The sequence below is a fragment of the Topomyia yanbarensis genome, unplaced genomic scaffold (assembly GCF_030247195.1).
Source record: "Topomyia yanbarensis strain Yona2022 unplaced genomic scaffold, ASM3024719v1 HiC_scaffold_138, whole genome shotgun sequence".
In the NCBI taxonomy this organism is placed as follows: domain Eukaryota; kingdom Metazoa; phylum Arthropoda; class Insecta; order Diptera; family Culicidae; genus Topomyia; species Topomyia yanbarensis.
In genome coordinates, this window is record NW_026683314.1 from 21,817 (window position 1) to 44,946 (window position 23,130).

The window sequence follows — 23,130 nt, forward strand, 5'->3', positions numbered from 1 at the left end:
AAATCGCGAACACTCGCACTCCACCTTACTCCGTATGTTGGTTGACCGTTTTGACGTTTTCCGAACAGCTGATGACTAAGAGGCGCGACCACGGACAGCGCCCCTTTTTATATGCCTTCACCGGGAGCCAGTTGCAGATGATTGCTACCACGGTTTTGGGCATCGATGAAACTCGATGAACGATGGAGCCATTCGTGATCCGCATGCGCCGCTGATATATAGGTGGCGCACTTTTACAAATTTTCGTTGTGCACGAACATACTGCCCCCGTCAGAAATGTGTATCGTTCTGACACGCCAATAACGATGTCGATGAATATGATGTTTCTGTTGTGTTGATGAATGCCACTCGAGCGATGTTTGTTGATGACAGCAGCAACATAAATTAAAATAGAAGACCCGGTAGAGGGTTTTTTAAACTTTAGAATGTTGGACAGGTTCTTACCTGGTCCCAAATTACGTGGGCCATTATTTTTTATATTTTAGTTGCTGGTGGCAGGAACAGGTAGGTATCGGCAGGTAAGTGGGTGAAATTCGAAGTGCGATGTGTGATTAATTTTCTGCTGCACATAAAGCCGGCCACAGCCGCAGGTTCAGACACTTGGCCAACCAGTATGAGGGCCTTAATAATTTTTGATTTCAGGTGCTGCTGGCTGGTAAGTAGCGACGATGATCGACATGAAAGTGATGAATTTGAAGTGTTGTTTAATCTGTACACCGGCACAGATGATGGATTTTCAGCTTCTGATGAAATCGGTAGTGAACAAATTTTGGAACTCGCCCATGGTCGGATGATGACAGTCCGTCAGCAGTATGAAATTGCAAACAGAAGACCCGGTAGAGGGTTTTTGGAAAGTTTAAGTGTTGGACAGGTGCTTACCTTGTCCCAACAATTTGTGGGCCCTAATTGTTTTAGATTTCAGGTACTGCTGGCTGGAACAGGTGAGTACTGACGAACCGATGCTGATGAGGGAGTATAATGCTATGATGCTGATGTTTACATCGAAGAGGTAGGTGTTGAAAATCATGCAGTGGTGGGTGGTGATTGGTTTTCTGCTGCTGTTGAGATGGGCAGCAGACAAATTTTGGATACCGGTCGAGTATATCGGCCGTTGGGTGTTTGAAGAGTGACGACACGCGTTGTTCCGTCGTCACCGGGGTGAAGCTCGATGATTCTTCCAGTCGGCCAGCTCATCGGTGGGGAATTTTCGTCTTTGATGACTGCCAACTGGTCCTTTTTTATGTTCACAGGAGGGTCGCACCATTTCGTACGGGATTGTAGCGTGGACAGGTATTCCAAATGCCATCGTTTCCACAACTGCTGATACAGTTTTTGTGTCTGCTGCCACTGGCGAAGTCGGTTGAAGGGAATCTCGGTGACATCGATGTCCGGGACAGCCTTCAAAGCGGCTCCAGTGAGGAAATGGCCTGGGGTTAGCGCTTCTAAGTCGGTCGATTCGTCAGACAGTGGCACGAGAGGACGAGAGTTGAGACAGCATTCGATTTGCGCTAGCAGGGTTTCCATCGAGTCGTAGGGTAGAGTGTGCGTCCCAAGTACTCGAACGAAATGCTTTTGAGCGGATGCTATTGCGGCCTCCCATAGGCCACCAAAATGTGATGCTCGTGGGGGGTTGAAATGCCAACGGATTCCATTGTCGGCGCAGTCGCGGGCGATTGTTTGCTGATGAACCTTGCTTCGCAATATTTGACGCAGTTCGTTGGCTGCTCCTACGAAGTTGCGTCCGTTGTCGCTGTAGATTTCGGCGCACAATCCGCGACGAGAGACGAATCTGCGAAGCGCTTCAATAAATTTGGCAGTGCTCAGGTCACCCACCAATTCAAGGTGCACAGCTTTCGTTGCAAAGCACACGAAAACTGCAACGTAGGCCTTGATGGGTGCAGCTCTTCGATGGGGTGGTTTTAAAGAAATCGGTCCCCAATAGTCGACACCAGTCGATGAGAATGGTCGAGCTGCGTTGATTCGAGCTGCGGGTAGTTCAGCCATGAATTGCTCGAGCAGCTTGGGGCGAGCTCGAACGCAAATCACACATTTGTGAACTGTGCGTTTGGCCAGACTTCTGCCCCCGGGGATCCAGTACCGTAATCGAAGTAGGTTAAGTAGAAGTTGGGGTGCTGCGTGCAGATGCTTCTCGTGGTAGTAGCGAACGAGTATGATGGAGAAATGATGCGAAGCGGGAAGAAGAATCTGGTGTTTACTGTCGTACTGCTGATTGGCCTTCCCCAGTCTGCCGCCAATGCGAATCAGCTGATCTGAGCCGATAAAGGGATGAAACCAACGGATACGAGATTTCGGGCATACTGGTTGCGCTTGTTGGAGGGCCTTGTACTCGAGGCTGAAGCTTTGCTGTTGGATGAGTCTGATGATCGTTGCTTCTGCTTCCTTCTGCTCGTCGACTGTGAGATGTGCTGATTCCGCTCGTGCTGTAGAAGTTGTCCGACAGTTCTGAAGAAATCGTCGACAGTAAGCGGCTACTCGGACCATATGCTGGAAGTTGGAGAATGTTTCAACGAACTGGTCGACGAATGAGGGTTCAACGGCGGCGGAAGTTACTGCTGCTGGTACTTTTCGTGCTTCCATGAGGACTTCGGGAGGCTGATTAGCGTTCGGTTGTTGAATTGGCCAGTCGCGTTGGTCGCTCTGCAGCCATTGAGATCCTTGCCACCAAAGATCGTTTTGTAGAAGGGTTTCTGCGGGTATTCCTCTGGAAATGTGGTCTGCTGGGTTTTGCTGGCCTGCTACGTGGTTCCAAGAGCAGTTTTGCGTGGCGGTCTGAATCTTGGAGACTCGATTGGCCACGAACGTTGTCCAGGTCGACGGAGAAGAATTTAGCCAACTCAGCACGATGGTAGAATCGACCCAAAAGAACGTTTCTGCGTGTATTTGGAGCGATGACGTCACCTTCTCGTAGAGTTCAGCAGACAGAAGGGCACCGCAGAGCTCGAGTCGGGGAATGCTTTGCCTTTTCAGGGGTGCGACCTTCGATTTCGCAGTCAGCAGACAAACTTTAACTGCACTAGAAGCGTCTGTTGAGCGGACGTAGACACACGAGCCGTATGCATGTTCCGAAGCGTCGGAGAAAAAATGCAGCTGGACTGATACGGGATTGGAAAGAAGGATGCAACGGTCGATGCGCAACTTGTTCAGCCGAGAGAGTTGCGATTGATACTCGTGCCAGCGTTCCTTGATGTCTGGCGGTAGTTCGTTGTCCCAGCCCCAAATCTTGCCGTCGTCATCCTTCAAGGTCCAGAGAGTCTGCATAAAGATTTTGGCTGTTGTTACGACGGGTCCGACGAGTCCAAGCGGATCAAACAAACGGGCGATGTACGATAGTGCGATGCGTTTCGTTAGTGGTGCGTCTGTCGTCGATGTTGGAAGCTGAATTTTGTAGCGGAGCTGGTCGGTGGACGGTTCCCAGTGCAGTCCAAGCGTTTTTATGCACGAATCTCGGTCTAGGTCGACCGACCCTTGTACAGCACAATTTTCTGCTGGGACATCCTCCAGTACTGCTTCTTCATTGGATGCCCATTTGCGGAGTTCGAAACCGCCCTTGAGTAACAGCGCGTCGAGCTGCTTGCGTAAAGCGGTTGTTTCTGCGATGTTGCGCCCACCAGAAAACAGATCGTCGACGTAGAAATCCTTGCGTAGAACTTCAGCTGCTTCGGGGTACTCGTCGCGTTCGTCGTCGGCTAGTTGCTGGAGAACTCTCGTTGCAAGGTATGGTGCGCTGGCTGTGCCGTATGTTACGGTCTTTAGTTCAAAGGTTTCCATCGAAGTGTCGGGGGAAACTCGCCAAACAATTCGCTGCAGTGGAGTGTCCTGCTCGTCTACCAGGACTTGGCGGTACATCTGCTTGATGTCGGCAATCAGCATGACTGGGTGTGTTCGGGCTCGCATTATAATTGATCGCAGGTCTTCTTGCACGGTTGGTCCAACCAGAAGCGCGTCGTTCAGCGATGGTCCGTTGGGGGTTTTGCACGACGCGTCAAACACTACCCTCAGTTTGGTCGTCGCGCTATCTTCGCGCACTACAGCGTGATGCGGAAGATGGTAGCATGGAGTCGGAGGATTTTCGTAGTCCGTTACGCGCTGCATGTGCCCTAGCGCGTGATATTCCTCGACAAAGACTCGATACTGTTGATGCAGGTTGGGATTGCTAACTAGACGACCTTCTAGCTGGTGAAAACGACGTAGAGCGGTACGACGGTTGTCGACGAGGCTAGACAACACATCCTGCTTCAGTGGCAGTCGAACTATGTATCGACCTTCGGTGTTGCGGGTTACCGTGCGACGGAAGTGTTCCTCGCAGGCGGCTTCTTCGACGGAATAGCACGGAGAGGCGTTGTCTTCCTCGATGGACCAAAACCTTTCCATTAGACGGTGCACGTCGTTGACGGTGGCGACATTTGCGACGATTGGAGCAATCGGTTGACCATGAGAGGACCTTCCCGACACCACCCAGCCAAGAACGGAGTTCACGAGTACCGGAAGGTTATCGCCAAGCGGAATTCGACCAGAGACCTTGAACAAGTCGAAGAAAATTTCTGCTCCCAAGATGAGATCGATTGGGTTGGTGCTGCAGAATGACGGATCAGCTAGCTGTATACTCGGCGGAATCTCCCAGGCCGAAGTATCAACAGAAGTCGACGGCAGATCGATGGTAATTTTGGGAAGAACTAGAAATTCCAAGCTAGTCGAATACCTTCCTGTGCGAGAGCGAATTGTGGTTGACAATTTGTGCCTAGCATGCGTCGACGCTTGACCGATGCCAGCTATCGGAAGATGGACCTTCTTCCGTTGCGCGTTGATTCGCTGGGAGAATGATTCGGTAACGAAACAGCATTCGCTACCGGAATCTAGCAACGCACGTGCTGTGTGTTCGCTTCCACTGTCGTCGACAACGATGACTACAGCAGTAGCAAGTAGAATTGCCTTCCGTCCTTGACTAACGGAAGCGAAGCTGGCAGGCTCGATGGTGGCTGACACCGATGCAGTGGGTGGATTGCTGGTAGATGCAGCAGGCGTAGACCTTTCATCTGTGTAGTTGGTTGTCTTCTGACCTGAGCTGGTTAGTTGTTGGCTGGAACAAAGCTGAGTATGATGCTTGCCCCGACACTTGCGGCAGGTACTCGTTGACGAACAGTCCTTCGCTTGATGACCCTTCCGCAAGCAGTTCCGACAGAGATGATTGCGACGAACTTCCTTCTCCTTATCCTCCGAACTCATCTTGGAAAACGTCGCGCATTGGTAGAGTGGATGATGACTGTTGCAGACGATGCACTTCCTTGCGTTGACCGTTGCAGCATTGTTACTTGCGACTGGTCGTTGAGAAGGCTTCTTCACTTGGCCGGAAATAGGGACATCTACCGTACTGCTCTGGATGTTCTGCAGTACGGTGACCCTACGTTGGATGAATGACGTCAGGTCCTTGAAACAAATGGCATCCTTCGTAGTCGAAAATTCCTCCCAGTCTCTTCTCGTTGTCGGGTCGAGGCGAATACTAAGCATCCGAAGCAGTAGAATGTCCCAGTATTGGACCTTCTCCCCTAGCTGCTGAAGGACCTTGACGTTGGCCTCGAATTTCTCCACCAGCGAATGCAACTCCAAAGCAGACTCTCTTTTAAGCGACGGGAACTCGAACAGTGCATCGACATACGATTGTTTCAAACGCGCTGGGTTTTGGAAATGTTCGATAAGCAAATTCCAAGCCACCATGTAATTGTTCGCACTAAGTGGAATGGTTTGAATCAGCTTCAAAGCCTCACCCAATAATGACGAACGCAAATAGTAGAATTTCTGAATGTTGGAAAGTTCTACTGACGAGTGGACCAGCGAAACGAATAAATCGTGGAAATTTAACCAGCTATCCAGATTTCCACTAAAGACCGGTAGTTTTACGTCAGGCAAGCGCACCTGCGATGACGACGAAGGGCCACGACTAGTTGAAGGAGAACTAGAGACGCTCGGAACAAAATTTTTATTTTTCGCCAGCAAAAATCCCTTGGTCCGGTAGTAGGCAGACTCAAATTCCGTCCGCATTTTTAGCTGCTCATCCAGATTCACGCCATCTTGCGATTCCAGTTCCGATTGAACTGTGTTGAGGTCCGCCCAGAGCTTGATGATGCTCTCCAGGCGAACTGGCACTTCGATGGCATCGCGTTCTTCATCGAAGTCGTCGACGAAATTCGCAATGGCGTTGAATGACGTCATCAAGCTCCGTTGTCTCAACTTGAGCCCCTTGATGCGTCGATCGGTGGACATCGTGCGGCGACGGATCTGCAATGCAAAGACCGCGTAGCACAAACGAGGAGAATAGAGGTTTTGGAACCCTAATTACCTGTGAAAGGCAATACGAATGCCTTGTATTTTTTAAGTAGCTGCGTCCTCCTCCTTTCGTCACTAGTAGATGAATCCAGTGGCACTGAGCGTAAGCGTTCCACCAGCAGAAACGAGCGAAAGAAAAGGTCCTATATTATTGCCAATCGCAGCGACCTATTTTCTCCACCGTGTCGTGTGGGTGATTTGAATCACGGCCGGAACGAGCGGTCCGCCAGCCAGCAAACTTGGTGGACCAGTGTAGAACGGGACTACGTCGCAGTCCGCAGCAACAGGCACAAGCAATCGCAAAAGGCGTTGAACGGGTTCTGAAATCAGAAGACCGCGCAGCTCAAAAGGGAAAACTAGCGGGCAATGGAACCCTAATTACCTTAATTAGGCAACTTAAATGCCTTGTACGATGCAATAAAGCAGCAGTCTTCCTCCAGTAATAGCAGTTCAAATCGTCCAGAGTATTGTTCTCCGGCCGCGTCCCTTTCGCGGACAATAGCGGCTAGAATGGCGAACTGGTCGCGATGGCGTTCCCAACAAGCGTCAGGGATGGCGGTCGTAGTGGCGTCAGGCGAGCGTCGCGATGGCGGACAAACGGAGTTCGACGCTTATCCGGCTCGAAGGACCAGATGTCGAGTAGCACAGGTAGAGCAGGTAAACTTACAGGTGCGAAATCCGAAGCGGCAGAGCAGAACGGTAAGTAGTACACAATGAAAGTTTCTCTTCACAGGTAAGCGGCAGTACTCGGAGTTTCGACGAGTAACAAGGTAAGTATGACACTCACGCACTTTATTTATACTTCACTATAACTTATTTATTCTTCTAGCTTAGATTTATTTAATTTTACTACTCTACTTTATAATGACTTCGCTTCTTTACATTAATAATAACTCGGGTTAAAATCGCGAACACTCGCACTCCACCTTACTCCGTATGTTGGTTGACCGTTTTGACGTTTTCCGAACAGCTGATGACTAAGAGGCGCGACCACGGACAGCGCCCCTTTTTTATATGCCTTCACCGGGAGCCAGTTGCAGATGATTGCTACCACGGTTTTGGGCATCGATGAAACTCGATGAACGATGGAGCCATTCGTGATCCGCATGCGCCGCTGATATATAGGTGGCGCACTTTTACAAATTTTCGTTGTGCACGAACAAAGACAAAGACAAGACAAAGACAAGACAAAGACAAGACAAAGACAAGACAAAGACAAGACAAAGACAAGACAAAGACAAGACAAAGACAAGACAAAGACAAGACAAAGACAAGACAAAGACAAGACAAAGACAAGACAAAGACAAGACAAAGACAAGACAAAGACAAGACAAAGACAAGACAAAGACAAGACAAAGACAAGACAAAGACAAGACAAAGACAAGACAAAGACAAGACAAAGACAAGACAAAGACAAGACAAAGACAAGACAAAGACAAGACAAAGACAAGACAAAGACAAGACAAAGACAAGACAAAGACAAGACAAAGACAAGACAAAGACAAGACAAAGACAAGACAAAGACAAGACAAAGACAAGACAAAGACAAGACAAAGACAAGACAAAGACAAGACAAAGACAAGACAAAGACAAGACAAAGACAAGACAAAGACAAGACAAAGACAAGACAAAGACAAGACAAAGACAAGACAAAGACAAGACAAAGACAAGACAAAGACAAGACAAAGACAAGACAAAGACAAGACAAAGACAAGACAAAGACAAGACAAAGACAAGACAAAGACAAGACAAAGACAAGACAAAGACAAGACAAAGACAAGACAAAGACAAGACAAAGACAAGACAAAGACAAGACAAAGACAAGACAAAGACAAGACAAAGACAAGACAAAGACAAGACAAAGACAAGACAAAGACAAGACAAAGACAAGACAAAGACAAGACAAAGACAAGACAAAGACAAGACAAAGACAAGACAAAGACAAGACAAAGACAAGACAAAGACAAGACAAAGACAAGACAAAGACAAGACAAAGACAAGACAAAGACAAGACAAAGACAAGACAAAGACAAGACAAAGACAAGACAAAGACAAGACAAAGACAAGACAAAGACAAGACAAAGACAAGACAAAGACAAGACAAAGACAAGACAAAGACAAGACAAAGACAAGACAAAGACAAGACAAAGACAAGACAAAGACAAGACAAAGACAAGACAAAGACAAGACAAAGACAAGACAAAGACAAGACAAAGACAAGACAAAGACAAGACAAAGACAAGACAAAGACAAGACAAAGACAAGACAAAGACAAGACAAAGACAAGACAAAGACAAGACAAAGACAAGACAAAGACAAGACAAAGACAAGACAAAGACAAGACAAAGACAAGACAAAGACAAGACAAAGACAAGACAAGACAAAGACAAGACAAAGACAAGACAAAGACAAGACAAAGACAAGACAAAGACAAGACAAAGACAAGACAAAGACAAGACAAAGACAAGACAAAGACAAGACAAAGACAAGACAAAGACAAGACAAAGACAAGACAAAGACAAGACAAAGACAAGACAAAGACAAGACAAAGACAAGACAAAGACAAGACAAAGACAAGACAAAGACAAGACAAAGACAAGACAAAGACAAGACAAAGACAAGACAAAGACAAGACAAAGACAAGACAAAGACAAGACAAAGACAAGACAAAGACAAGACAAAGACAAGACAAAGACAAGACAAAGACAAGACAAAGACAAGACAAAGACAAGACAAAGACAAGACAAAGACAAGACAAAGACAAGACAAAGACAAGACAAAGACAAGACAAAGACAAGACAAAGACAAGACAAAGACAAGACAAAGACAAGACAAAGACAAGACAAAGACAAGACAAAGACAAGACAAAGACAAGACAAAGACAAGACAAAGACAAGACAAAGACAAGACAAAGACAAGACAAAGACAAGACAAAGACAAGACAAAGACAAGACAAAGACAAGACAAAGACAAGACAAAGACAAGACAAAGACAAGACAAAGACAAGACAAAGACAAGACAAAGACAAGACAAAGACAAGACAAAGACAAGACAAAGACAAGACAAAGACAAGACAAAGACAAGACAAAGACAAGACAAAGACAAGACAAAGACAAGACAAAGACAAGACAAAGACAAGACAAAGACAAGACAAAGACAAGACAAAGACAAGACAAAGACAAGACAAAGACAAGACAAAGACAAGACAAAGACAAGACAAAGACAAGACAAAGACAAGACAAAGACAAGACAAAGACAAGACAAAGACAAGACAAAGACAAGACAAAGACAAGACAAAGACAAGACAAAGACAAGACAAAGACAAGACAAAGACAAGACAAAGACAAGACAAAGACAAGACAAAGACAAGACAAAGACAAGACAAAGACAAGACAAAGACAAGACAAAGACAAGACAAAGACAAGACAAAGACAAGACAAAGACAAGACAAAGACAAGACAAAGACAAGACAAAGACAAGACAAAGACAAGACAAAGACAAGACAAAGACAAGACAAAGACAAGACAAAGACAAGACAAAGACAAGACAAAGACAAGACAAAGACAAGACAAAGACAAGACAAAGACAAGACAAAGACAAGACAAAGACAAGACAAAGACAAGACAAAGACAAGACAAAGACAAGACAAAGACAAGACAAAGACAAGACAAAGACAAGACAAAGACAAGACAAAGACAAGACAAAGACAAGACAAAGACAAGACAAAGACAAGACAAAGACAAGACAAAGACAAGACAAAGACAAGACAAAGACAAGACAAAGACAAGACAAAGACAAGACAAAGACAAGACAAAGACAAGACAAAGACAAGACAAAGACAAGACAAAGACAAGACAAAGACAAGACAAAGACAAGACAAAGACAAGACAAAGACAAGACAAAGACAAGACAAAGACAAGACAAAGACAAGACAAAGACAAGACAAAGACAAGACAAAGACAAGACAAAGACAAGACAAAGACAAGACAAAGACAAGACAAAGACAAGACAAAGACAAGACAAAGACAAGACAAAGACAAGACAAAGACAAGACAAAGACAAGACAAAGACAAGACAAAGACAAGACAAAGACAAGACAAAGACAAGACAAAGACAAGACAAAGACAAGACAAAGACAAGACAAAGACAAGACAAAGACAAGACAAAGACAAGACAAAGACAAGACAAAGACAAGACAAAGACAAGACAAAGACAAGACAAAGACAAGACAAAGACAAGACAAAGACAAGACAAAGACAAGACAAAGACAAGACAAAGACAAGACAAAGACAAGACAAAGACAAGACAAAGACAAGACAAAGACAAGACAAAGACAAGACAAAGACAAGACAAAGACAAGACAAAGACAAGACAAAGACAAGACAAAGACAAGACAAAGACAAGACAAAGACAAGACAAAGACAAGACAAAGACAAGACAAAGACAAGACAAAGACAAGACAAAGACAAGACAAAGACAAGACAAAGACAAGACAAAGACAAGACAAAGACAAGACAAAGACAAGACAAAGACAAGACAAAGACAAGACAAAGACAAGACAAAGACAAGACAAAGACAAGACAAAGACAAGACAAAGACAAGACAAAGACAAGACAAAGACAAGACAAAGACAAGACAAAGACAAGACAAAGACAAGACAAAGACAAGACAAAGACAAGACAAAGACAAGACAAAGACAAGACAAAGACAAGACAAAGACAAGACAAAGACAAGACAAAGACAAGACAAAGACAAGACAAAGACAAGACAAAGACAAGACAAAGACAAGACAAAGACAAGACAAAGACAAGACAAAGACAAGACAAAGACAAGACAAAGACAAGACAAAGACAAGACAAAGACAAGACAAAGACAAGACAAAGACAAGACAAAGACAAGACAAAGACAAGACAAAGACAAGACAAAGACAAGACAAAGACAAGACAAAGACAAGACAAAGACAAGACAAAGACAAGACAAAGACAAGACAAAGACAAGACAAAGACAAGACAAAGACAAGACAAAGACAAGACAAAGACAAGACAAAGACAAGACAAAGACAAGACAAAGACAAGACAAAGACAAGACAAAGACAAGACAAAGACAAGACAAAGACAAGACAAAGACAAGACAAAGACAAGACAAAGACAAGACAAAGACAAGACAAAGACAAGACAAAGACAAGACAAAGACAAGACAAAGACAAGACAAAGACAAGACAAAGACAAGACAAAGACAAGACAAAGACAAGACAAAGACAAGACAAAGACAAGACAAAGACAAGACAAAGACAAGACAAAGACAAGACAAAGACAAGACAAAGACAAGACAAAGACAAGACAAAGACAAGACAAAGACAAGACAAAGACAAGACAAAGACAAGACAAAGACAAGACAAAGACAAGACAAAGACAAGACAAAGACAAGACAAAGACAAGACAAAGACAAGACAAAGACAAGACAAAGACAAGACAAAGACAAGACAAAGACAAGACAAAGACAAGACAAAGACAAGACAAAGACAAGACAAAGACAAGACAAAGACAAGACAAAGACAAGACAAAGACAAGACAAAGACAAGACAAAGACAAGACAAAGACAAGACAAAGACAAGACAAAGACAAGACAAAGACAAGACAAAGACAAGACAAAGACAAGACAAAGACAAGACAAAGACAAGACAAAGACAAGACAAAGACAAGACAAAGACAAGACAAAGACAAGACAAAGACAAGACAAAGACAAGACAAAGACAAGACAAAGACAAGACAAAGACAAGACAAAGACAAGACAAAGACAAGACAAAGACAAGACAAAGACAAGACAAAGACAAGACAAAGACAAGACAAAGACAAGACAAAGACAAGACAAAGACAAGACAAAGACAAGACAAAGACAAGACAAAGACAAGACAAAGACAAGACAAAGACAAGACAAAGACAAGACAAAGACAAGACAAAGACAAGACAAAGACAAGACAAAGACAAGACAAAGACAAGACAAAGACAAGACAAAGACAAGACAAAGACAAGACAAAGACAAGACAAAGACAAGACAAAGACAAGACAAAGACAAGACAAAGACAAGACAAAGACAAGACAAAGACAAGACAAAGACAAGACAAAGACAAGACAAAGACAAGACAAAGACAAGACAAAGACAAGACAAAGACAAGACAAAGACAAGACAAAGACAAGACAAAGACAAGACAAAGACAAGACAAAGACAAGACAAAGACAAGACAAAGACAAGACAAAGACAAGACAAGACAAGACAAGACAAAGACAAGACAAAGACAAGACAAAGACAAGACAAAGACAAGACAAAGACAAGACAAAGACAAGACAAAGACAAGACAAAGACAAGACAAAGACAAGACAAAAGACAAAGACAAGACAAAGACAAGACAAAGACAAGACAAAGACAAGACAAAGACAAGACAAAGACAAGACAAAGACAAGACAAAGACAAGACAAAGACAAGACAAAGACAAGACAAAGACAAGACAAAGACAAGACAAAGACAAGACAAAGACAAGACAAAGACAAGACAAAGACAAGACAAAGACAAGACAAAGACAAGACAAAGACAAGACAAAGACAAGACAAAGACAAGACAAAGACAAGACAAAGACAAGACAAAGACAAGACAAAGACAAGACAAAGACAAGACAAAGACAAGACAAAGACAAGACAAAGACAAGACAAAGACAAGACAAAGACAAGACAAAGACAAGACAAAGACAAGACAAAGACAAGACAAAGACAAGACAAAGACAAGACAAAGACAAGACAAAGACAAGACAAAGACAAGACAAAGACAAGACAAAGACAAGACAAAGACAAGACAAAGACAAGACAAAGACAAGACAAAGACAAGACAAAGACAAGACAAAGACAAGACAAAGACAAGACAAAGACAAGACAAAGACAAGACAAAGACAAGACAAAGACAAGACAAAGACAAGACAAAGACAAGACAAAGACAAGACAAAGACAAGACAAAGACAAGACAAAGACAAGACAAAGACAAGACAAAGACAAGACAAAGACAAGACAAAGACAAGACAAAGACAAGACAAAGACAAGACAAAGACAAGACAAAGACAAGACAAAGACAAGACAAAGACAAGACAAAGACAAGACAAAGACAAGACAAAGACAAGACAAAGACAAGACAAAGACAAGACAAAGACAAGACAAAGACAAGACAAAGACAAGACAAAGACAAGACAAAGACAAGACAAAGACAAGACAAAGACAAGACAAAGACAAGACAAAGACAAGACAAAGACAAGACAAAGACAAGACAAAGACAAGACAAAGACAAGACAAAGACAAGACAAAGACAAGACAAAGACAAGACAAAGACAAGACAAAGACAAGACAAAGACAAGACAAAGACAAGACAAAGACAAGACAAAGACAAGACAAAGACAAGACAAAGACAAGACAAAGACAAGACAAAGACAAGACAAAGACAAGACAAAGACAAGACAAAGACAAGACAAAGACAAGACAAAGACAAGACAAAGACAAGACAAAGACAAGACAAAGACAAGACAAAGACAAGACAAAGACAAGACAAAGACAAGACAAAGACAAGACAAAGACAAGACAAAGACAAGACAAAGACAAGACAAAGACAAGACAAAGACAAGACAAAGACAAGACAAAGACAAGACAAAGACAAGACAAAGACAAGACAAAGACAAGACAAAGACAAGACAAAGACAAGACAAAGACAAGACAAAGACAAGACAAAGACAAGACAAAGACAAGACAAAGACAAGACAAAGACAAGACAAAGACAAGACAAAGACAAGACAAAGACAAGACAAAGACAAGACAAAGACAAGACAAAGACAAGACAAAGACAAGACAAAGACAAGACAAAGACAAGACAAAGACAAGACAAAGACAAGACAAAGACAAGACAAAGACAAGACAAAGACAAGACAAAGACAAGACAAAGACAAGACAAAGACAAGACAAAGACAAGACAAAGACAAGACAAAGACAAGACAAAGACAAGACAAAGACAAGACAAAGACAAGACAAAGACAAGACAAAGACAAGACAAAGACAAGACAAAGACAAGACAAAGACAAGACAAAGACAAGACAAAGACAAGACAAAGACAAGACAAAGACAAGACAAAGACAAGACAAAGACAAGACAAAGACAAGACAAAGACAAGACAAAGACAAGACAAAGACAAGACAAAGACAAGACAAAGACAAGACAAAGACAAGACAAAGACAAGACAAAGACAAGACAAAGACAAGACAAAGACAAGACAAAGACAAGACAAAGACAAGACAAAGACAAGACAAAGACAAGACAAAGACAAGACAAAGACAAGACAAAGACAAGACAAAGACAAGACAAAGACAAGACAAAGACAAGACAAAGACAAGACAAAGACAAGACAAAGACAAGACAAAGACAAGACAAAGACAAGACAAAGACAAGACAAAGACAAGACAAAGACAAGACAAAGACAAGACAAAGACAAGACAAAGACAAGACAAAGACAAGACAAAGACAAGACAAAGACAAGACAAAGACAAGACAAAGACAAGACAAAGACAAGACAAAGACAAGACAAAGACAAGACAAAGACAAGACAAAGACAAGACAAAGACAAGACAAAGACAAGACAAAGACAAGACAAAGACAAGACAAAGACAAGACAAAGACAAGACAAAGACAAGACAAAGACAAGACAAAGACAAGACAAAGACAAGACAAAGACAAGACAAAGACAAGACAAAGACAAGACAAAGACAAGACAAAGACAAGACAAAGACAAGACAAAGACAAGACAAAGACAAGACAAAGACAAGACAAAGACAAGACAAAGACAAGACAAAGACAAGACAAAGACAAGACAAAGACAAGACAAAGACAAGACAAAGACAAGACAAAGACAAGACAAAGACAAGACAAAGACAAGACAAAGACAAGACAAAGACAAGACAAAGACAAGACAAAGACAAGACAAAGACAAGACAAAGACAAGACAAAGACAAGACAAAGACAAGACAAAGACAAGACAAAGACAAGACAAAGACAAGACAAAGACAAGACAAAGACAAGACAAAGACAAGACAAAGACAAGACAAAGACAAGACAAAGACAAGACAAAGACAAGACAAAGACAAGACAAAGACAAGACAAAGACAAGACAAAGACAAGACAAAGACAAGACAAAGACAAGACAAAGACAAGACAAAGACAAGACAAAGACAAGACAAAGACAAGACAAAGACAAGACAAAGACAAGACAAAGACAAGACAAAGACAAGACAAAGACAAGACAAAGACAAGACAAAGACAAGACAAAGACAAGACAAAGACAAGACAAAGACAAGACAAAGACAAGACAAAGACAAGACAAAGACAAGACAAAGACAAGACAAAGACAAGACAAAGACAAGACAAAGACAAGACAAAGACAAGACAAAGACAAGACAAAGACAAGACAAAGACAAGACAAAGACAAGACAAAGACAAGACAAAGACAAGACAAAGACAAGACAAAGACAAGACAAAGACAAGACAAAGACAAGACAAAGACAAGACAAAGACAAGACAAAGACAAGACAAAGACAAGACAAAGACAAGACAAAGACAAGACAAAGACAAGACAAAGACAAGACAAAGACAAGACAAAGACAAGACAAAGACAAGACAAAGACAAGACAAAGACAAGACAAAGACAAGACAAAGACAAGACAAAGACAAGACAAAGACAAGACAAAGACAAGACAAAGACAAGACAAAGACAAGACAAAGACAAGACAAAGACAAGACAAAGACAAGACAAAGACAAGACAAAGACAAGACAAAGACAAGACAAAGACAAGACAAAGACAAGACAAAGACAAGACAAAGACAAGACAAAGACAAGACAAAGACAAGACAAAGACAAGACAAACATTATTCATCGTCACGTTTTACCTCCGACGCCGGCATTTTAACATGATTATAACGCCCAACTCCTATTTAGCAGAAGGCAAAGAATTTTTCAAATTTCCTTTCGATCATGTCCACATGAGCCTGCCTAGTCCAAGTTTTTCGTTCTAAGTTTATAATTGATTCACTCCAGAATTCCTATCCATCTTTCAATTTCACTGCTTTCGTTTCTCTTAGTCTCAAATTTGCCGAAAATAGCAAACAAAATCGATACAATCATCCATTATGTTAGAACTTCGGTTGACACAGCGATGGAAAGGTCAATTATGCTCCGTTTGCTGACTTATTTTAGTCCAGCCTTTTGGTTTTCGGCTAAAAGTTAACTTGTGACTCCTTTTACTTCTGCCTTCTACGACATGAGAGCAGGACTCCAGGGACACGGCGTCCAGGCTGATTAAGTCCAGAGATAGATAATTTACTGTTATCTACCTCCTAATGGACCACAACCGAGAAAGTTTGTATTACTTGAATTGTATATGACACTAGATCGTTTGGGATGTGAAGTTTCCCAACTAACTTTTTAAATGTTTTTGGACAAAAAAACTAACAACAAGTAATTTCGACATTTATTTCAAAAGTTCAACTTAATTGTATGCTTGTTTGTGTTTTAAAAATCCCAAAACAACATGTACGTAATTGAAAATGCCCTAGTCAGGCGGTTCAATGGCTACAGCGATGACCTCGGCGTATGCTCGAGCCCCAGCCAGAATGAACGCTTAGTGATAAGTAGAGTCGCAATACTAACCCTGCAACCGTACTGTAAAATAATGTTAATACCAAGGTATTGTTTTTGATAGTTAATTATTGAAACTCAACGATCAAGTTGTAATGAACTGTTTATGACACACAAGTTGTTCTATGTAGTATGTAAATATTTAGATAAACAAATTTATTCTACCGTATAACTAATCTTACTAATTTCAAGGATCTTTCTTGGTCGGTGTCCAATTGGACATATAACTACTGGCTCATAGTACCAGTGCATTACTTGTGGTATAAATCAGTTTCGTCAACTATTTGTCTATAGAATATGATAATAGGATGATAATAATATAGAGTAAGGTGGGGCAAAAGTGCGCACCTAACAGTTTTCGTAAAATAGCTATTGGTAGAAAAGCACTAGAAAATCGGAATGATTACAAATTAATACTCTCATCACACATCTTCAAAACGTAATACTATATATCTCTTGGTTTTGCTTGTAATCCGAGAAATAGTTATTTTCTTATGAATAGTCAAATGCGCACTTTTGCCCCATGGTCGGGGCAAGAGTGCGCATAGCACGGGGCAAAAGTGCGCACAGCTCAAATAGCCGATTTATTTCCGCCCATAAATTAAACCAATCAATTTTAGACACATTCCGCGGGCTTGTACACCAGAAGGACGTTTTTGTTTTGTCTTATTTTGGTATCACAATATTTTTTCCTCGATTCGGTAGTGTTTAAACCATTGAAAAGTTATGTAATCCAACTATTAGCATTTCGACAAATAGTTGAAAAATATATAGAAAAGTAAGTTGAATTTCACGGAAAATGGCTTCTGAATTATTGACTTCTAAGAAAAGTTCTATTTCATGAAACTATTATTGAAATTTTTATCTGTTTAAAGGAATTTGTTCGTTATTGAGTGTAGAACAGTAAAACTGGAAAGATTTTTTTCTTGATTTGATCACTAATACTTTTTGAACTAATAGAAGTTTTGATTGTTTCTGCGTTGTAACGTCACGAAAAATGCCCATTTTTTATTTTATTAAAAAACTAAAATTTTGTTCAAATTTATATTCCGGATTCTCTTTGTATTCAAAAATACTTTTCTAAAAAGCATACAATTTCATTTATTGGATATGTGGAACTAAAGTTAGAACAGGGTACACTTTGCGTTGTAACGTCACGAAATTCAACTTTTATCGGACGCTTGAATGATTTATCAGATATAGTGTCAAAGTTTCCTACGTATGGTTTATTTAAATGCTTTCAAGTTGTTTCGTAAACAGGAAATTATACTAGCGTGATATTCATAAAATCAAAATGTATATCCTTAAGGGCTTAAGGGGTTATATACCATCGACACATTCTTTCTTGTCGTTACAACGATTTGACCAACCTTTATTCTATAAATCTCTTATAACTTTTTCAAATGAACTCCTTCATCAAACCTAATTATAGATTCAGAAAATAAACGAAACTTTAGGTAAGATTTGATTTAAAACACTTGAATGCACTGGAGAAGGTATTTTAATAAACGATTGAGCAACGTCACATTATATTTCATTTAAAAGTCCACCTACGCTGTACTCTCCTCGGCGCCGGTCATATGGCACGTTCCGATGCAATTACGCTAACAGCAACGTAGTCCAGGACATGCGATGGAATTTTTGAACTTTGTTCTCGAGTTAGTATTTAGCCATGAATAATAATGCGTTTCCTGAATATATCTTTTCTCACAGTAATCAACCATTCCACACTTCGCCATCATCGACGAGACGCTCGTTTTAAAGTTGTCCGCAACCTCTGTTGTAGTCGTACGTGCCATCAGTTAGTAACTAACCAATTCTTCCGTTACAAGCCGAAATACATCGTCGAAGCAGCTACATAATCGAAATGCCTGACGTATTAAATCCAATATAGACGGGTATCTATCCGAATTCTCGGGAGGTTGCAAAAACATAATTGAGTCTACGGAGACCTATTTGGGTGACCGCACTAAATCGTCTCAATTGCTTAGAGTCGGATAAAAAGGCTTGGGCTCATCTCAAATGAGCTCAAAAAAGAGAGATGAGGGAGTGTTTATTGGTATTTGCAGACATTTAAAATTCCGTCGGATTGACGATTGGATGTAACACACTCTTTAGTAACATCACGGCGATGTGACGTGTTCTTTTTCTCTGAATCTTTGTAACTATAATATATACAATATTTCAGAATACTTAGCATTGTCGATTGTCTGGTGCTTAAATTGTGCTCGCTTTGTCAATTAAATCCACTTGCTTAAGCCCAACAAAATAAATATCATGCTATAAACTCTGATCGGGAACCTGATTCCTTACGAAATTAAAGGAAGCAGTACTGCCAATTTCTTTTTGTTTGTGAAATATGTGATAAATGCTGCCATTTTGGCTTCGTTAAACTACCATATTGAGCCGTGTCAAATAAATAAATGTGTCTAATGGCTCAAATCTATCCACAACAAGATATGAAATAAAAATTTTCTTAGTTTGATCAATTATTTCTGCTACAATCAAAAAATAAACTGTATCGTGATTTTTCAACAACCCCATATTGTTATTCGAGTTAATTATCATTAAATCATGGCTAAATGTGATAAATATTTAAAATTTTACTCAAAACAATAGCACCAGCGTAACTTACAGAGTTTTAGAAAAGTTGAAGATTTTCGTGACGTTACAACGCAATAAGATATCGCTTTTCTGCGAAAGGAGCGTTGTAACGTCACGAAAGTTAAAAGATGCTTTATACGAAACAAAACAATAAAAAATATATTTAATGACACCTAGTTATTCGTATGCTATTTAGAAATACATCATAGAAGATTTGTTCTTGATAAAAAATCTTATAGAGCAGATATTTTGACTTTTTTATAAATACGTTGAAAGTTCTAATTAGTGACGCGTTGTAACGTCACGTTACATTATCGATCATAAAACAATCCTCTTCCAGTATATTCAGTTTATGTTTATTAAATCTTTAGTAAAATTTTGTCAGCTTTCCGAATCTGTAATAAGTTTTGATGCAGGCGTTCATTTGATAAATTTATAACATATTTATGAAATGAAGAATCGTCAAATCGTTGTAACGTCACGAAAGAATGTGTCTTTAGGATATCCATCCTCTCTTACTCGTCCTTCATAACTAAAAAGTACCCCTCCCTATGCCTCGGTTGATGTTGTTCAGTTTTCCATTATGTTGAAAAAACTTGGATGTTTCATCTTTTCGACAATGTGGTTCATGATCAAACTGTCATCCCTGGTAACATCATTATTTGTCATAGTTGGGTAGATCACTACAAAAATTTTTGCGAATTTGCTATTTATATTGGAAATACATCTTTATTTACTTATTCATAGTTTTTTGGTTCTTTTTTAATTACTCTGAGCTTTCGACACTCTATATATTTCCTTGGAACCAGTTATGCTGATGCTTTTGTTCCTAAACCGCTCATATCAGTCGTGATTTGACCGGTGAGCTCGCAGTTATTGAAGATGCTGGTTCCTTCTTTAAATCATGGAAGAATTAGTTCAATTTTTATATAAAACGCTTCACTCGCGTCTTTTGATTTGGGGCGGATATGCTATGCGCACTTTTACCCCACTGTCAGTTTTTTAACTTATTTAATTGTTACGAAAATTACTGATTTTTTTTCATCAAATCAAATATATCTCGCAACGAACCATATGTTGAAGATTTTTAGGGTACTGTAGTTTTATAGATCCTGATTTATTCAAACAGCCAATTTATGATTCCCAAAATTCAAAAAATAATATCAAATCAACGAAAAATAGTCCTTCCCCCTTAATTTCAAGCCACTATATTCAAACCTTTCATGCTTATATGTGCGATTAGTTGACTTAATGATACACTAAATCCATACAGACCATAAAATGACAAGCGCTTTAAAATATCAAAATAGATCCAGCAACTTTTTTTTGTTGGCGAACTAATAGCGGTAAGCTTGAATCGCCATACGGTACTATCTTTGATTTTAGGCCTGAGTTTAGTCCGGCCTAAGACTTTAGTACCTGTCATTGCAGAAATGGCTGCATCCTGAAGCCAAATGAAAACAGTGTAAAAGGCCGCCATGTTCCTCTTGCATACATCTCAATAATTTGAATCAACTTTTCGAACTTTATGTGCAATATTATGGCCCATGTTGCACACAAACCATATGAGGGCAAGTAAGCAAGTTTTATCCCGTACGAAAAACAGGCGTAATCGAATTTTAAATGCATTTTTTTAAATATTCTTTATCGTCCTATATCTAGAAGGTGCTACACGCTCATTTCAAAACGCCACATCGAAGAGTTATATTACAGGTTAGCAGAAGTCGAATCATATTGAAACAAACTGTCGAACGAAATTTTATTATTTGATTCAGAGATGAAAATTGTTTTAGTTCGTTAGTTTACATATGGCTATCAAAATGAGTGAAGTTTAATTTGCTCACAATTTTTAGTTATTTTTACATGAGGAAAAGAATATATAATCAGCATTTGTTCCCTTTTCTAGTTGTATCTTCTCACAAAGAACACCATAAGCACAGAGAACAGACGTCCATGATCGAACAAAAATATTTAAAAAACGTGTGTAAACATTTGAATCAATATACTAAAAACACTAGCGCCGCCACACCAACCTATCCCAACTATCCGTCAAATCGATTCCGGAACCGGTTCGAAATCCTGGATGGATTCTGCATGGAACCTAGCTCAAAGAAAACAACCGATTCCGACTCTATCGGTTGACGCATTTGAGCTGGAATTCATGCTGGAAGTCCGAATCGGTTCCGGACTAGTTTGACTGGGTAGAGGAATAACCGCTGTCAATTCTGTCGCACTCAGCCACAAAAAAACATGACGACAGTAGCGCACCTGGTTTAGATATCCAAACTACCTTCGAAACCGTTAGAGATTTTACACAAGTTGAATGCTTAAGATGGACGTCTGTGCCATAAGCAAGTGGAAGTTTATTTATATTTTTACTGCTTTTGAAAGAGTTCAAAACTAAGATTGAATAAAAAATGTAAATGAAGCTATGCCATATAGCCGTATTTTGATCGTTATTAAAATGCTATCGGAGCTTGCTTGTATTGTTTCGTAATTTATAATTTTCTAGCATATCTTGAACGATTTGCATTTCCGCTGTAGTACAAATTTTCGTTTAATTCTTTATGGTAGAACAGATATGCACGGGGTATGAAAGATCTGTGAAAGCTGAGACTAGACAGATGACTTGGCAAAATGACGCAAAAAGTTGAATACGGAAAAATCGCTTAAATCGTGTCGGAACTTAAGGGGGGGGTTGTGTAAGGTATTATCGGCAAAAAATTGGATACTTTAATTTTTTTTCGATGCATAGATTCTTTGTCTTTTCAGTCAGGCACCACATCGAAATCTTATTTTGCGGTATACACCATAACTCAAAATCTACTGGACGAACGTTGAGACATTTGCATAGTTGTTTTTCACAGCATTTCACAAGTAATTAAGGGAGCTTTTATTTTTTGGCCGATTTTTGATTTTTTCGTAGTACTTTGAAACCAAAGTCCGATTATTGCTAAAACAACGATTAACATGTTATTGTGAAATAATAATAATTAGCAGTTTGCAAAAAGCTCTTGCAGTTGCCTGGGCAATGATGTGAAGAAGAAGAATTGTGCAAAATTCAGAACGATTGGTCCAAGAAATTTTGTCTGCATCCAGTATCAGGTTCAATTTGTAAATTTATAATTATCAATTCATTATCAGACAGATGGCAGACTGTAAGAAGTAACTAATTATAATTTTTCTTAATTAAAATTGCTGGATTTTTGGTATTTCAGGCATGATTGGATAATCGTGCTGATAATTTGAATTACTTCATTTTCAGCAAAGTAGGTCTGCCAAATTCTATATGCGTGGTTAGTAGACTAGTTGGGTAGGATGGTACAATAAGCCCCACCAGGCTAAAATTTCAAATTTCCATTCCATGGACGACATAATTATCTGAAGCAAATAAATAATTTTTAAGGTTTTGTATAACAGCAACTGATACAAACTTTTCAAAAGATGTAAGCTTCCACTCTTTTTCTATAA

The 23,130-nt window shown here is 40.3% G+C and overlaps 1 protein-coding gene across 1 annotated transcript; it reads right to left on the minus strand.

Annotated features, from left to right (window-relative positions):
- Positions 1-1,023: 1,023 nt before the first annotated feature.
- LOC131694761 (uncharacterized) lies at positions 1,024-6,279 on the minus strand. The gene has a single exon (XM_058983255.1). The coding sequence runs from the start codon at positions 6,277-6,279 to the stop codon at positions 1,024-1,026; it is 5,256 nt and encodes a 1,751-aa protein (XP_058839238.1).
- Positions 6,280-23,130: the final 16,851 nt, after the last annotated feature.

Coding starts and splice junctions, on each gene's coding strand:
- LOC131694761 (XM_058983255.1), bottom strand. CDS start 6,279: ATGTCCACCGATCGACGCATCAAGGGGCTCAAGTTGAGACAACGGAGC.